Raw genomic sequence first — 17,828 nt, 5'->3', positions numbered from 1 at the left:
CAGTTACTGTCTCAGATGGTTTACAGATGGCTTTCCATTTGTTAACCACTGAAGCATTTAGAATCATTTAGGTGTGTGTGGCACCTTCATGACACACTTGAAGGACGTGCGTTCATGTGTGCTAAGTTGCTTCAGTCGTGTCCGACTCTGTGCAACCCCATGGACTGTAGCCCTCCAGGCTCCTCTGTCCATGGCATTCTCCAGGCAAGAATACTGGAGTAGGGTGCCATGCCCTCCTCCAGGGGATCTTCCTGACCCAGGGATTGAACCTGAGTCTCCCATGTCTCCTGCACTGGCACGTGGGTTCTTTACCACTAGCGCCACCTAGGAAGCCCACTAATAGGACTGCTGCTGCTGCTGCTGCTAAGTCGCTTCAGTCGTGTCCAACTCTGTGCGACCCCATAGACAGAAGCCCACCAGGCTGCCCCCGTCCCTGGGATTCTCCAGCCAAGAACACTGGAGTGGGTTGCCATTTCCTTCTCCAATGCAGGAAAGTGAAAAGTGAAAGTGAAGTTGCTAAGTGGTGTCCGACTCTTCGCGACCCCATGGACTGCAGCCTGCTGGGCTCCTCTGCCCATGGGATTTTCCAGGCAAGAGTACTGGAGTGGGGTGCCATTGCCTTCTCCGACAGTTGTCATTAAATTTGAGCAAGAGGCCTACATTTGATAGTTCTTAAAAGAAAAAATTGCACTATAAATATCACTTGTCATATAATTTTTAAGAACTTATCTTAGTCCTGAACTTTCATCTCTTCTTCACTGTGAAGAGTGCACTAAAAATTGCAGAAAGCATACATGTTCAGCCCAAAGAGCCCGGCTGAACATCCCCATCTCTCCCAAAGGAATCAGAACCTCGCCAGTTCCTAGACCAGCGTCATCTGTCCCTCCTCTCTGCATCCCTGTGCCCCGAAGAGAGAGCACAGCCCTGACTTGGGCTTGGATTTCTTTTCAGACAATATATGGAGAACTGGTGCCTCTGGAAGACAACAGTGACGTCACGGGGCTGGCGATGTTCATTCTGAACCGCCTGCTTTGGAATCCTGACATCGCAGCTGAGTACAGGCACCCGAGTGTCCCTCACCTGTACAGAGATGGTGGGTGGCTCTGCCTCCGTCGTGTGCTCCCCCCGCTGTGTGCAGAGGGTGTCCCGTCCTCATTCCTGTCTCTGTTCCAACTTCACCTTCCAGAGAAACCGGTGTAAGAGGCCTCTCTCTCCACTGCCATCTCGTTCTGCAACCCCCCCACCTTCCCCATCTTTCCCCCCACCGCTACAGCCCTATCGCTATTTGTGCCTGCTGTCTCTTCTCTCCACCTCACGAGCAGACCTCACGCCCGGTGGAGGTCATGTCTGTCTTAGGCTGCCACTTGCTGTTTTAGTATTCTTAGCCCCTAGGTCGGTGCCTGCGCTGCTCATGACGTAGTTGTCGTGTGAAGCTAACCCAGTCTCTTGCTGTGTCTGTGCCCCAATTTCTTCCATGAACTGGAAATGTTAAATAGTACCTGCCCCATAGAGCCCTCGTGAGCCTTAAATGAGTCTGTTCATGGAAAGCTTAAGAAAGATACGCAGTGTGCTCCTGTGCTTGTTAATGCTGGTTTGTTCCAGCAGATGTAACTATCCTACTTTTACATAAAACTTGTCTTTTTTTTTTTAATTGAGGTATAGTTGATTTACAATGTTATATAAGTTTCAGCTGTTCAGCATAATGATTCATAATTTAGAAAGGCTATACTCCATTTATAGCTTTTATAAAATATCAGCTATATCCCCTGTGTTGTACAATATGTCCTTGTAGCTTATTTATTTGGCAAGTAGTGATTTAATCTTCTTAATCTCCTACCTCTGTCTTGCCCCTGCCTTCCCTCTCCTCACTGGTAACCGCTAGTTTGTTTTCTGTATCTGCAAGTCTGGTTTTTTTTTGTCATATTCACTAGTTTGCTTTACATTCCACCTATAAGTGATACCATGCAGTATTTATCTTTCTCTCTCTGACTTATTTCTCGAAGCATAATGCCCTTCAGGTCCATTCATGTTGCTGCAAATGGCAACCATTTCATTCTTTCTTATGGCTGAGTAGCATTCTATTACACACACGTACATACATACACATACACGTATGTATACACTATATCTTCTTTATCCGTTCTTCTGTCGATGGACTCGTACACATCTCGGTCTTTGCTTCCACATCTCGGGTATCGTAAATAATGCTGCTGTGAACACTGGGGTATATTTGACTTAGGGTTTTTATTTTCTCTGAATACATACCCAGCAGTGTAATTGCTGGATTACTTGGTGGTTCTCTTTTTAGTTTTTTGAGTCATCTCCATACTGTTTTCCATAGTTGCTGCACCAATTTATGTTTCCCCTGCCAAAAAAAAAAAAAGGTAAATATAAGGAATTTTATAGACTTACAAAGAATTCCAAGATAATTTGACTTTAAAGTATAGGACACATCTCAAGAATCCTTAACAGAAATATATAGACCAAAAGCATAACAATAAATAAATATAGAAAAATAATTGAGAACCACCCCCTTCAAGAAAAGAAAACCAAACTTGTCTTGCATAGATGAACGTGCTGTGCCTTTTTGTACTTTATTTCAGGTCATGAAGAAGCTCTGTCTAAGTTTACATTGAAAAAACTATTATTGTTGGTTTGTTTCCTTGATTATGCCAAAATCTCTAGACTTATTGATCATGATCCTTGTCTCTTCTGTAAAGATGCCGAGTTCAAGGTATGGTTTTCATCTTATATTTTTTATTTCACATATAAGACTTCTGTCTGTTTTTATTGTGTATTTTCAGAAAAAGTTATTTTCCCAAAGAACACTAGTCCGACTCTTTGCAATCCCATAGACTATATATATACAATCCGTGGAATTCTCCAGGCTAGAATACTGGAGTGGATAGCTTTTCCCTTTTCCAGGGGACCTTCCCAACCCAGGGATCTAACCCAGGACTCCTGCTTTGCAGGCAGATTCTACACCAGCTAAGCCACAAGGGAAGCCTGATAGTTTTCATCTTATATTTTATATTTCACATATAAAATTTTATCTGTTTTTATTGTATATTTTCTCCTCAGAAAAAGTGATTTTCCCAAAGAACAGTACTCGAGTAGAACAGAAATGCCTGCCCAGTAGTTCTAACCCTGCCTAGCTTGTTGGTTGACATTTCACCAGTGCATCATTCTAGCTTTGCTTTGAGAATGAATGTAACTGTGCTTCTGAGTAATTCATTTGGGAGAAAATTTCTTTCCTAATTTAGTATGCTATCAAATTCTAATTTTTAGAGTGTATTATTATTTATGAGCCCTTTCTTAAAAAGTCTTAAATTAGAAATATTGGAAATATATGAGGTTCCCATTGTTATCATATGAAACTGTCTTTTTATACTAGTTAATTTTACTTTATTTCTATATGCACAGAATGATTTGAAGAATTTGTTTTTATTATAAACAGAACGATGATACTGGAATATAATACCTTCTGTTTGTTTCTCCATAGGCCAGTAAAGATATCCTTCTGGCTTTTTCACGAGATTTCCTAGGCGGTGAAGGTGACCTTTCCCGTCACCTGAGCTTACTGGGATTTCCTGTGACCCACGTCCAGATGCCTTTCGATGAATTTGATTTTGCTGTTAAGAATCTTGCTGTAGACTTGCAGTGTGGGGTGCGTCTCGTGTGAGTATGAGAAATGGAATTATGTCTCTCCCTAGAATAGACTAAAATTTTCCGAAAGACATTTTTTTCTAACATACACAATCCCTCTTGTTCCTTCATGTAATGGGATAAATCTAGGGTTTAAAAAAGTTGGGGTAAGTTCAGGAAAATAGTGTGAATTTTAGGCCAAGAAACCTTGTTCCCTATCCACATTTTCCTCTGCTGGCAGGTGATGAGGTCTGAGTAGCAACCACTGACGCCCCAGAATAGGAGTTGGGGAAAGCATGGGGCTAATTAAACTATAAGACATTTAAATAGCACTTTATCTGCAGTGGTTTCATGACTTCTACATCGTTTGAGACCGGTTTTAGTTGTATTAACCATGTTGCACATGTAAGGATGCATCTCTGAAATTAAAAGACACTTGCTCCTCGGAAGGAGAGCTGTGACAAACTTAGTGTATTAAAAAGCAGAGACATCACTTGGCCAACAAAGGTCCATATAGTCAAAGCTATGGGTTTTTCAGTGGTCGTGTATGGGTGTGAGAGTTGGACTAGAAAGAAGGCTGAGCACTGAAGAGCTGATGCTTTCAGATTTTGGTGCTGAAGAAGACTCTTGAGAGTCCCTTGGACAGCAAGGAGATCAAAGCAGTCCATCCTAAAGGAAATCAACCCTGAATACTCATTGGAAGGACTGATGCTAAAGCTGAAGTTCGAATACTTTGGCCACCTGATGCGAAGAGCTGACTCACTGGAAAAGACCCTGATGCTGAGAAAGATTGAGGGCACAGAGAATGAGATGGTTGGATGGCATCACCAACTATATGGACTTGAGTTTGAGCAAACTTCAGGATATGGTGAAGGACAGGGAATCCTGGTGTGCTGCAGCCCATGAGGTCACAAAGAGTCGGACACGACAACAACAACACGTGAGGAAAAGTGAGATGAAGGCATGGCGTGGTTTGCCCAGGTTCTACATGGCAGTGGCAGTGGGCATCAGCTCACGACATCCAGCTTCATGTTGCACGCGTTTCCTCACTAACACACTAGAGTCCTAGGCATTGGCTTTGATGTGACAACAGTGAGTCACCACTGCCTGCTTTGGAAGGAGCAGCCTTTACACTGTAGCTCGGGTGGCTTCTTTACAATATGTGACTTGAAGGCATCCATCTTGTTTCTAAGAAACTCTCTAATATATATTAGTCTGACATTTGTGAGGAAGTTACCACTGTATCTTTGTGAATCCCCAGTTCTTCGCAAATAGGATACATGGGACTTCCTTTAGTAGTTGAGTGGTTAAGAATTTGCCTTGCAGAAGGCAATGGCACCCCACTCCAGTACTCTTGCCTGGAAAATCCCATGGATGGAGGAGCCTGGAAGGCTGCAGTCCATGGGGTCGCTGAGGGTTGTATACGACTGAGCGTCTCCACTTTCCCTTTTCACTCTCATGTATTGGAGAAGGAAATGGCAACCCACTCCAGTGTTCTTGCCTGGAGAATCCCAGGGATGGGGGAGCCTTGGGGGCTGCCGTCTATGGGGTCACACAGAGTCGGACACGACTGAAGTGACTTAGCAGCAGCAGCAAGGGATGCAGGTTTGATCCCTGGTCGGGAAACTGAGATCCTATGCGCCTTGGAGCAGAGAAGACCCAGCACAGCTAAACAGATAAGCAAACAATAACAGCACACGTCTCTTATTGCCTTCTAAATTAAATTTCCACGAACCTTCTTTTCTTTTCCAATCATATATTCTCATGACAAAGTAATAGTCTTGAGCTTTACTGTAGCTTCCTCTCTTGAGTAATTTATATATAGGCTGGAGCATTTGCTGAGAATGTTCTCCACACTATTTTTACATTTGATTTTAATTTGTTCATTTCATAAATCCAAACCAGCACATCTGTTTTCTGGCCACTAGCAATTCACGATTTGAAACTTTTTCCACTGTCTGGGAGGAGCAGTGATTGGCTTCATGTTCAGTGTAATTTTTTGATGATGAAAGAAATTTTTTGTTCTTTTATAGGCACTACTAAGGACTTCCCAGTGTTGGGTGTTGATGCTTTGTCATTCTCAGGAACTCTCACTAGTTAAGAGACTCAATCTTGCTTGACAAGCTTCTATTATCTTCAGTGTCCCCAAAATGGCATAGGTCTCGGAGGTCATTTGAGGTCACTTGGGAACAGTTAATCCACTGATGCTGTAGGTGACAGTCAGTCAGTCAGTCTAGTGTTGCAGGAATGCTTCAGACGTTGATTGAGTGGTTGGCCTACACCTATCTTACATTGCTTCCTAACCTTTAGAAATTATGGTTCTGTAAACAAGTCTGCCAGATTTTAACCAGATACAGTCATGAGGTGGGCTCGATCCTTCTGTGGAAACAGTGATTTTTGTCTAGTGTAAAATACTAGGTGATATTAGGAGTTTGAATTCAAACTGTGGCATAAGTGATTTTTTAAGGTAGCACTCAAACACTTTTTGCTTTACCTGGTATAAATATAAGACAATGGCTTCGGAAACTGTAAAAGTGGGGTTTACTTCTGATCTTAGTCCTGTCATTGCTACTGCTGCTGCTAAGTCACTTCAGTCGTGTCCGACTCTGTGCAACCCCATAGACTCCATAGACAGCCCATGAGGCTCCCCCATCCCTGGGATTCTCCAATGCATGAAAGTGAAAAGTGAAAGTGAAGTCACTCAGTCGTGTCCGACTCTTCGCGACCCCATGGACTGCAGCCTACCAGGGTCCTCCGTCCATGGGATTTTCCAGGCAAGAGTACTGGAGTGGGGTGCCATTGCCTTCTTCGAGTCCTGTCATTACTAGTTGTAAAATCACGGGAAATTTATTTTACTTTTCTGGGCTTTGGTTTCTTCATCTGCCAAATATGGGATAATAATTGCCCAACTGTGGGATTTGCCATGGACAAAATAAGAAAAGAAAGGACTAAAATAAGAAAAGAAAGTGCTTACTTGATGTGTAGAATACTGGAGTCCCTCAGTCAATGTCCATTTTCCTTTCTTTTCCCTAAAGAACCTTGTTCTGTTTCTGTGTGCATTTGTGTGTGTGCATATTATTTTCTTTTCTTTTTTTTTTTTTTTTTTACAGAGAGGTGAAGATCTTTTTATTTTTCTTTTTTTTTTTTTTTTTAATTTTTAGTTTTTTATTTTTTAAATTTTAAAATCTTTAATTCTTACATGCATTCCCAAACATGAACCCCCCTCCCACCTCCCTCCCCAGAACATCTTTCTGGGTCATCCCCATGCACCAGCCCCAAGCATGTTGCATCCTGCGTCAGACATAGACTGGCGATTCAATTCACATGATAGTATACATGTTAGAATGTCATTCTCCCAAATCATCCCACCCTCTCCCTCTCCCTCTGAGTCCAAAAGTCCATTATACACATCTGTGTCTCTTTCCCTGTCTTGCATACAGGGTCATCATTGCCATCTTCCTAAATTCCATATATATGTGTTAGTATACTGTATTGGTGTTTTTCTTTCTGGCTTACTTCACTCTGTATAATCGGCTCCAGTTTCATCCATCTCATCAGAACTGATTCAGCATATTATTTTCTGTTCTTACATTCTGTTCATAGACCTTAACCCCCAGGTTTAAATGAGAAATAACTCTATTTACTTAACTATGGAGTAACAGTTTTGAGATAATGTTTTGGGATCTTTCTAACCTAAAACCCTTTAACTCTAGAAGATTGATATGGGTGGTTATTTAAATGAAGTTAGTTTTTCCTGAATGTTTTTATCGTAACAATTTCATGTGGCAATCCCTTCATTGTTAGGCGAACTATGGAACTTCTCACACAAAACTGGAATCTCTCAAAGAAACTCAGAATTCCTGCAATAAGTCGTCTTCAAAAGATGCACAATGTTGACATCGTTCTTGAAATTCTTAAATCACGAGGAATTCAGTTGAATGATGAGCATGGTAAAAACCAAGTAACGATAAAAGTTTTCTTCTCACTGCAAATCAAGTTGTACGTACTTTGTGCTAACAGACTCTTTTCCATTTGCAGGAAATGCAATCCTGTCTAAGGATATTGTGGACAGACACAGAGAGAAAACCCTGGCGTTGCTTTGGAAGATCGCATTGGCTTTTCAGGTATTGCACATTTGGTGCGTTCTGTACTTTTTGTCAGTTTTCAATATTGACGTATAAAAGTCTTTCGTGTCAAAGACTAGCAGTAGTAGGTGTTACTAGCTAGACTTACTCTGTCCCAGGAACTGTGCTAATGGGTTTATGTACACTCCAATCTAATCCTCACAAGGCCCCCAGTAGGTCGCTGTTGTCATTTCTTTATAGGGGAGGAGACTAGAGCTAAGGGTTCCTCACTGATCTGATGCAGAGACGAGATCAGATCCCTGACTGAGGTGAACACAGATCCCGTGCACTCAAGCACTTACACTTCCATGACTTCCTTGTAGACTGTGTTTGCCTTAAAAAGATATTGATAGTAGCAGACTTGAACTTTTGCGGGTCAAAAATAATGTATGAAAAATATGGTATTTATCCTCTTTTTGTATTCTAGGTGGATATTTCCCTTAATTTGGATCAATTAAAAGAAGAAATTGACTTTTTAAAGAAGACACAGAGTATGAAGAAAACAATGTCTGCACTGTTATGCCGTCCTGATGCTGTTATCAGTAAAAAAAGAGATGAAAGGCATAGCGGTCCCTTTGAACAATACAGTGAAAGCGTAAAGCTACTGATGGATTGGGTAAATGCTGTCTGTGGCTTCTATAATAAAAAAGTAAGTTCTGTGCTTTTGTTTTAGCCTAATTTCTTTAAGCAAATTTTGGTTAAAATCAAATGAACAATGCATGAAATATTTCCTTTAATTTCTTTAATGTCATATAAGGTAGTAGAATTTTATTACTATATAGATTATTTATAAAGATATTTTTATATGATGTATTTTATATATGTATATATTAATATATAATAATTAACATATAAACACATAACAATTATATAACTATAATGATACATCTTATTGTACAGATTTATTATATGATAATACAGATGCTAATATAATTTATATTATAAACAATAAAATGTGTTAATACCAATTAAAAATTATAATAATGATGATGATGAATTTCTTTTTTTCTTTTTTTTTCTTATTGGAGTATAATGACTTTACAGTATGTTCATTTCTGCCATACAGCAAAGCGAGTCAGATACATGTATACCTGTATCCCCTCTTAGTTAATATGTACAAGCAAATTTTCCTCTAATGAGTAAGGGTGCCGTCACATACCTAGTTTCATCAAATCTGTCACCAATTGTATAATGAACGATTATTTTATGTCTTACTAGGGAAAAAAATGCCCTAGTTGGTAGTCTTAAAAGGAAATGCTTGCATAGAACTGGGGTGCCAAAGGATCATACCCTTATTACAAAGTGAAGTCATTCAGTTGAGTCTTTGCAACCCCGTGGACTATAGCCCGCCAGGCTCTTCTTTCTATGAGATTTTCTGGGAAAGAACACGGGAGTAGGTTGCCATTTCCTTCTCCAGGGGATCTTCCTGACCCAGGGATAAAACCCGGGTCTCCCACACTGTAGACAGACTCTTTACTGTCTGAGCCACCAGGGAAACTCTTATTACAAAGGTGAATGCAAACAAACCCACCACGCACAAAGGGACATTAAGAGGACTTTGCCCCACTGGGCAGAGAGGAGGAAATAGTCTGAGTCGTGTCTTTTATAATCATTTGTTAGATTGATCCTCCATTGCTATATGAAATGTATGTTTAAGTATAAATAATGAAAATAAATGATCCTGATCACATGAATAATGTATCCTGTAAGGAATGTAAACCAGAAAAACTGTCAGATATATGATTGTCTGTGTTTTAAGTAAGTACTAAGAGTCCCAAAGACCCTGGTACTGCAGTCCTGCTCCCATGCCTTTCTCTTGACTCCAGTCCCTTGGCTTTCCTAGGTCCGTAGACACAGCGCTCCAGTCACTGCCTGTCTTCACACAGCATTCTCCCTATGCGTCTTGTCTCTATGTCTCTCCCTTTCTCATAAGGGCACCAGTCATATCAGATTAATACCTCATCTTACTCCAGCGTGGTCCCATCTTAGCTAGTTAAATCTGCAGTGACCCTATGTCCAAACAAGATCACATCCTGAGAGTCTGGGAAGGACATGAGTTTTTTGATGAACACTCTCCAACCCAGCACAATCATATGATATTTTAGAGGTGAGAATTAGGCCATGAATGTGGTAGTATACAGAGTAACTTCCCAGGTGGCTCAGTGGTAAAGCCTCTGCCTGCCAGTGCAGGAGATGCGGATTTGATCCCTGGGTCGAGAAGATCCCCAGGAGAAGGCGATGGCAAACCCACACCAGTACTCTTGCCTGGGAGATTCCATGGACAGAGGAACCTGACAGGCTACAGTCCACGTGTTCACAAAGAGTCAGATACAGCGGAGCATACATGTGGTATCACACTAGGTGCTACTACAAATTAGCATGCCGGTCCTAGCTATTAAAAGGAAATATGGACTGTAAAGCCGTCAGTATCTGTATTCTTACCTAAATACAGTCCATTCTTTTTCTGACGTTTCTCATCAGGTGGAGAACTTCACAGTGTCTTTCTCAGACGGCCGGGTGTTGTGTTACCTGATCCACCACTACCATCCTTGCTATGTTCCTTTTGACGCCATATGTCAGCGGACCACGCAGACCGTGGAGTGCACACACACTGGTTCCGTGGTGCTGAATTCATCATCTGAATCTGACGGAAGTTTTCTGGATTTGTCTCTTAAATCACCTGATCAGGGTTCGTCCCTTTCAGTTAATTTACTTCTCCAGTGTTTTCACTGTCTCATTTCTGGTCCTTGCAGTATAATCTGATCTCTCTGTTTTACTTGCATTGCAGAAAATACTTCAGAACTATACAAAGAACTCCTGGAAAATGAAAAGAAAAATTTTCAGTTGGTTAGGTCTGCAGCTAGAGACCTTGGTGGAATACCTGCCATGATCCATCACTCAGATATGTCAAACACAATCCCTGATGAGAAGGTAAAGTAAAAGTTCCTTAACAATAATAACTCTGAGTAATCAGAGTCTCAGATGATGGGAAGTTTCATGCTCTCTGTCTCATAGAAACTTCTGTCTTCATCTTTTCTGTTCTCTCTTAGGTGGTGATTACCTATTTGTCATTTCTTTGTGCGAGGCTTTTGGATCTTCGTAAAGAAACGAGAGCCGCTCGACTTATACAAACAACTTGGAGACAATATAAGCTAAAAAAAGATCTAAAACACCATCAGGTACTCCTCAAAAATGAAGTGTGTGTGTGCTCAGCCACTCAGTCATGTCCAGCTCTTTGAGACCCCAATGGACTATAGCCCACCAGGCTCCTTTGTCCATGGGATTTCCCAAGCAGGAATACTGGAGTGGGTTGCTATTCCCTTCTCCAGGGGATCTTCCCCACCCGGGTTCCAACTCTCGTATCTCCTGCATTGGCAGGTGGCTTCTTTACCATTGAGCCACCTGGGAAGCCCAGTCAGTAATGAAATACTGCAATGTAAATTGATCATAAAATGTCAGCTGAATAATTCTTGATATCGTTTTTACATTTTACTGACATAGGAAATTACCGAGGTAATTTTCATGATTGTGTGTGTTTCAAGTAGGGGGTCAATATTTCTCCCTAATGTCCAATGTTTCCTTCATTGGGTATTTTTTCCAGGCTTTGTCCTCCCTTTCACTGTGCTCCAGGGAACATGGAATAACTTATGCACATTGTGAATTTGTGAAAAGTAAACTGGGGTTGTCTGACTCATCTCTTCCCTCCTTCCTCTTGAACTCTGACGTGCCTCTGGGAAACAGGAGCTTTCCTTTCCTTTTTCGCACTGTGCTCTGGGGGGCTTGCCCCCAACCAGTGCCTCTCTGGCCTGGGTGTCCCCTTTCAGACTCTGCAGTTCGATTAGCCAAGCTCATTCTGTCTGCCATGAAACTGTCTTCCAGGCTATCGTTTGTTAGTTTAAAAATGGCATTTTGGTTTCCATCGCTTAACTTCTCAGAACATTTAGGACCCGAGCCCAGGGAGAAGGGTTGTCCCTCTGTGTCCATGATAGCATGAATTTTGCATTAACATAAAATAAGTGTTTTCTTGAGTTTGGAAAAAATGTCATTTTTCACAGTGTTAGAAATGGTCTTCTTGGTCAAACTGAATAAACTATTTTAATTCTCTACTCTTTTCACTAATAATGCTGTATTTATTTGGAGAAAGTGAAAGAAGTATTCATGTTTAATAAACCTTAGCAGGTATTTCAGAAATATATTTCACCCAAGATTGCTCCTTAGTTCTGAATTACAATGTATTTATGATAAAGTTCTTAGTACCTGTAAAGTAGCTAAATTTTGGCAATTCATATCATTTATTCTCTTGCGCCATTTCAGACCTGGGTTGTTGTCATTGTTCAGTTGCTTAGTCCTGTCTGACTCTTTGCGACCCCGTGAACTGCAGCACGCCAGGCCTCCCTGTCCGTCAGGATCTCCCGGAGCTTGCTCAAACTCATGTCCATTGAGTCGGTGATGCCATCCAACCATCTCATCCTCTGTCGTCCCCTTTTCCTCCTGCCCTCAATCTTTCCCAGCTTCAGGGTCTTTTCCAATGAGTAGGTTCTTCGCATCAGGTGGCCAGACTTAGAATAGCAATTTGATCCCTTCCCTAGCTGTGTTCTCATGCTGCATGGTTTCCGGTTGTAGTAAATACCAGTCAGCACCTACAGCTCATCTCTGTGCCGAGCCTGCCCTCGCATGGTGCACTGTCGCACACAGCAACACAAAGGGCCGTCAGACAGCCTGGACGTTGTTCCTCTCCACCAGAGGAATAATTTATATTCCCGTGTCTAATTCAAGTGAAGTGAAGTAATAAGACTAGCCTTACAGAGTAGCAAAGTGATTAGGAGCACGAACTCTGAAGCCAGACTGCCTACATCAGATCCTGGCTGGCTGAGCCCTGGGGGACCAGCTGTCTACTTGACCTCCCTGCCTGGGTTTCCTCATGGCCATGGGGGTAGGGCCACTTCCTCTGTTCTCACAGTCGTTGTGAGGTTGGATGGCTCATTCTCTCAGTGTTTAGAAGGGTGCCTGATACCTGGCATTTAACCTGTTATTATTCACTGAAATTCACTGTTAGAAGTAGAGATGTGCAGGAGCTCCCGAGGCCGCCAGCTCCTCTTTGGATACTGACACCGCAGGCAGTTCTGACACCATTTGTCACAGCCCTGAGCTCTGTCCTCTTGAGTCTCTATACTTAAAGCCACAGTGTATTCTGGCGGTAAAAGAGGATGTTTTGCCTCTTTTTTTCTTTTTTTGTGATTCCTTTCTTCAAATTGCAGCAAAACAATACTTCCAGGACTTCCCTGGTGGTCCAGCAGTTAAAACTCCTAGCTTCCAATATAGGAGATGTGGCTTCAATCCCTGGTTGGGGAACTAAGATCCCACATGCTGTGAGGTGCAGCCAAATAAGTAAATACACATTAACAATAAATAAACACAGTGCATCCAATTAAAAGCAAAAAATAATACTTCCTTATACTGTAAAGCATTTTGTTTATTTGAGCCTCTTTTTCCTTTCTTTTTTCTCCTACTTTGTTGTTCAGTCCCTCAGTCATGTCTGACTCTTTGCAACCCCATGGACTGCAGCATGTTAGACTTCCCTGTCCTTCAGCTATGTCCCAGAGTTTGCTCAGACTCGTGTCTACCGAGTTGGTGAGGCCATCCACCTGTCTCATCTTCTGTTTCTGTCATTCCCTTCTCCTCCTGCCCTCCATCTCTCCCAGTATCAGGGTCTTTTCCAATGAGTCAGCTCTTCGCATCAGGTAGCCAGAGTATTGGATCTTTGGCTCAGCATCAGTCCTTCTAATGAATATTCAGGATTGGTTTCCTTTAAGATTGACTGGTTTGATCTCCTTGCTGACCGAGAGACTCTCAAGAGTCTTCTCCAGCACCACAATTTGAAAGCATCAATTCTTTGGTGCTCAGCCTTCTTTATAATCCAACTCTCATATGTGAACATGACTATAGCTTTGACTATATAGCCCTTTGTGGGCAAACCCTTTCCAAAATCAAGCATGAATTCATTCCACCATAATCTGAGAGACTGTTGTTGTTGCTTAGTTGCTCATTTGTCTCTGACTCCTGTGACCCCATTGACTACAGCCCACCAGGCTCCTCTGCCCATGGGTTTTCCCAGGCTAGAACACTGGAGTGGGGTGGCATTTCCTCCTCAAGGGGATCTTCTCGACCCAGGGATCAACCTGCATCTCCTGTGTCTCCTGCATTGGCAGGCAGATTCTTTACCACTGAGCCACCTGGGAAGTCCAATCTGACTTCTTACAAATAATGGTTTAGGGCCTCAAGTGATTGTTTAATTCATATTTGCCTTTTTTTTTTTTTCTCTTTTAGGAGAGAGACAAAGCTGCAAGAATCATTCAATCAGCTATAATCAATTTCCTCACTAAACAACGATTTAAAAAGAAGGTCAGCGCAGCATTGGTCATTCAGAAATATTGGCGAAGAGCCTTAGCAAAGAGAAAACTGTTAATGTTGAAAAAGGAAAAGCTAGAAAGAGTTCACAGTAAATCAGCATCTATTATTCAGGTATGGTATTCTGAATTTTTAGATTTAAAAAGGTTTAACGACACTTTTAAGAGAGTACAATATGATAAAGTTTTAAATTAAATTTTAGGCTTCTATATTTTATCTAGCACTTTAACAAATATTTGGTATCTCCCCACTACCTGTAAAACTCTTGGCTGTGTTGAACATGAGGATCAAACACATCGAAGCACCTCCTTTGCTCTGACGGGGGAGCAGTTTAATCCTGCACCCCGTGCTGCCTTGTTCGCTTTACATTTTGTTGTTGTTGCTCAGTTGCCCAGTCCTGTCCAGCTCTTTGAGACCCCATGGACTGCAGCACACTAGGCTTCCCTGTCCTCCACTCTCTCCTGAAGTTAGCTCAAATTCATGTCCACTGAGTTGGTGATCCAAGGATCTCATCCTCTGTCGCCCCCTTCTTCTCTTGTCATCAGTCTTTCCCAGCATATGATATCCTACAATTTATTCATTTCTTCTATTGTCGATGGATATCTGGGTTTCTGGTTTTGAGCTGTATAACTAAAGGTTTTATGAACGTGCCTTTTGGTGTGAAATATACACACTCTGGCGCATACCTACGAGTACAGTTGTTTGCCTTAAGGCATATGTGTTTCAGTTCTAGTAGATATTGACAAGGAGTTTTCTAAGCTGGTTATAGGACCACCCACTATTTAAAATACTTGGAGGCTATCTCTTCAATTTCAGCGATTCTAGTCAGTGGTACCTTAGAGTAGTTGTAGTTTGTATTTTGTTGATAATGAATGACATTGAACACCTCTTCATATTGAAAATCTTTTGTGAAGTGTTTTTTCAAGGATCTTTTTTTTCCATTTTTTATTTCGATTGTTTGCCTTCTTGTGGATTTGTGTGAGATCTTTATATATTCTGGTTATTGGTCCTTGTTGGATATATATGTTGTAAATATCTTCTCCCAGACTATTACTTATAGTTTTATATATTTCCAGTGAAAATTCTTAATTTTCTTCTGTGGTTAGTGGGCTGTGTGTGGGTGTTTTTTTTTTTGAACGATTTGAAGAGTACTTGTTTAACTGCTAAGACCTTGAAGATACTCTCCTACACTCTATTCTATTCTGAAAGCATTAATATGAGGTCTTTCACATTTAGAGCTCTCTTGCAATTAATTCCTGCATATGCTCTGTGCTAGGGACCATATTTCTTCTTGTATATACGCATAGCCGTTGTTTCGGCTACAGTTCACTGAAATGACCACCCTTGCCTCACTGTGCTACCTGTGAAGTGAAGTGAAGTCACTCAGTCGTGTCTGACTCTTTGTGACCCAATGGTCTGTAGCCTACCAGGCTCCTCAGTCCATGGGATTTTCCAGGCAAGAATACTGGAGTGGGTTGCCATTTCCTTCTCCAGGGGATCTTCCTGACCCAGGGATCGAACTCAGGTCTCCAGCATTGCAGACAGACGCTTTACCCTCTGAGCTACCAGGGAAGCCCCGTGCTACCTGTCGTGCACATCAGGTCTTCTTTTCGCCGTGCAGTGCAGCATGCGGGGCCTTAGCTCCCAACAAACTGAACCCCCGTCCCGCGCAGTGGAAGCCAGCGTCCTGCCGGCTGCGCTGCCAGGGAATTCCCCTAGCACGGATTCTTATGTGTGTGGTTCTGTTTCTAGAATTTTTTTTACTATTTCATTGTTCTTTTTGTCTGCCATCGAACTATATACTCTAGCTTTACAAGAAATCTGAACGTCTGGTAGACAAAGACTTCTTTTGTTTTCTTTAAGAAGTTTTTAGCTATCATAAGTCCACTGCATTTCCTTACAGATTTTGAATCTGAAGTTTAAAAAATATCAGAATGTGAGATTTAACTGAATATGTCAGTCAGTTTAGTTAGAACTGATATCTTTAGCTACTGAACATGGTATTAATCAATACCTATTTATTCAGTCCTTCTTTAAAAGCCTCCTAAAATGATTTTATTATCTGATGCAAGAAGTCTTAAATACCTTTACTTAGATATAGTATTTATTTTTTAAAATTTAAATTTAATAAATTTTAACTTTATGCAGATCGAAATTAAAATTCTAATTTTCAAATTATTAATAACACTCAGTAAAATGTGCATGTCTTTTTTGGTGTGCAGTTACACAAATTTAAACACACACACAGGTTGTGAACAGTCCATCTCCCAGAAGAACTTTTGCGTTCCATTTCTCTGTGGTCCGTTCTTCCTCCACACCCATGCACCAAGCTCTGTTCTCTATTACTATAGTTTTGCATTTTTAAAAATATCACATAATGGAGCCTTACCACATAATGGTAAGCCTTTGAGACTGGCCCTTTTTCTCTCTGCAAGAGGCCTCTGAGCCTCACCCAGGTGTTGCAGCTATCAGCGGTTGCATGTAGCCGTGCATGCATTCTCCTTCATTGCTGAGTAGTGTGCCCTGGTGTGGGTGTGCCACAGTTTGATTATATATTCATCTGTTGAAGGATATTTGCGTTGTTTCCAGTTTTAGGTGATTTCATTCTGTTAGGGTAAATATCTAGGAATGGGATTGCTGGGTCATTTGGTAAGTATATGTTTAGCTTTACAGATCAGTTCAGTCGCTCAGTCGTGAACAACTCTTTGTGACCCCATGGAATGCAGCACGTCAGGCCTCCCTGTCCATCACCAACTCCCGGAGTTTACTCAGACTCATGTCCATTGAGTCGGTGATGCCATCCAACCATCTCATCCTCTGTCGTCCCCTTCTCCTCCTGCCTTCAATCTTTCCCAGCATCAGGATCTTTTCAAATGAGTCAGCTCTTCGCATCAGGTGGCTAAAGTATTGGAGTTTCAGCTTCAGCATCAGTCCTTCCAATGAATATTCAGGACTGATTTCCTTTAGGATGGATTGGTTGGATCTCCTTGCAGTCCAAGGGACTCTCAAGAGTCTTCTCCAACACCACAGTTCAGAAGTATCAGTTCTTTGGCTCTCAGCTTTCTTTATGGTCCAACTCTCACATCCATACATGACTCCCGGAAAAACCATAGCTTAGACATCGCCAAACCATCTAGACTGGCTTATTCCATTTTGTATGCCCACCCCCAGTGTGTAAGGGTTCTAATTGCTCCATATCCTCAGCAACGCTGATCACTTGTGTTTCACCCGTTCTGATAAGTCTATAGTGGTCTCTTGGTTTTAATTTGCATTTTCTCAAAACCTATGTATATGTTTTCGAATGCTTAATTGCCTTTCAGTCATCTTCTTTGTAAAGTGTGTTGAAATCTTTTGACCATTTTTGTAACTGAGTGCTAATCTTATTGAGTTTTGAGATTTCTTTCTATATACTGGATACAAGTTCTTTGTCAGTGATTTGCCTGTAAATGTTTTACAGAAAAAGTTGGTCCTTGGTCTTGGTCAATGTTCTGTGTACTGGAAAAGAACGTCTATTCTGTTGTTGTTGGATGCAGTGTTCTATAAATATAAGGTCGATAGTCCTTTTATGTCCTTACTGATGTTCTGTTTACTTATTCTTGTGCCAAGAAAGCGGTGGTTAAGTCTCCAACATAACTGTGGATGTTGTCTTTC

The 17,828-nt window shown here is 41.5% G+C and overlaps 1 protein-coding gene across 1 annotated transcript in view; it reads left to right on the top strand.

Moving 5' to 3' along the window:
- The window catches only part of ASPM (assembly factor for spindle microtubules), a 62,315-nt gene that overhangs the window by 20,886 nt on the left and 23,601 nt on the right, over positions 1-17,828 (top strand). The window contains exons 8-17 of the mRNA XM_069544984.1: positions 952-1,093; positions 2,604-2,734; positions 3,503-3,678; positions 7,450-7,595; positions 7,684-7,769; positions 8,197-8,418; positions 10,251-10,458; positions 10,558-10,700; positions 10,820-10,948; positions 14,097-14,291. Coding sequence (XP_069401085.1) covers positions 952-1,093; positions 2,604-2,734; positions 3,503-3,678; positions 7,450-7,595; positions 7,684-7,769; positions 8,197-8,418; positions 10,251-10,458; positions 10,558-10,700; positions 10,820-10,948; positions 14,097-14,291 — 1,578 coding nt within the window. The remainder of the gene's footprint in view (positions 1-951; positions 1,094-2,603; positions 2,735-3,502; positions 3,679-7,449; positions 7,596-7,683; positions 7,770-8,196; positions 8,419-10,250; positions 10,459-10,557; positions 10,701-10,819; positions 10,949-14,096; positions 14,292-17,828) is intronic.

This window comes from Ovis canadensis, chromosome 12 (assembly GCF_042477335.2).
Source record: "Ovis canadensis isolate MfBH-ARS-UI-01 breed Bighorn chromosome 12, ARS-UI_OviCan_v2, whole genome shotgun sequence".
Lineage (NCBI taxonomy): Eukaryota > Metazoa > Chordata > Mammalia > Artiodactyla > Bovidae > Ovis > Ovis canadensis.
Note: the sequence above shows the minus strand (reverse complement) of the source record. Positions and strands in the feature narration are given on the sequence as shown.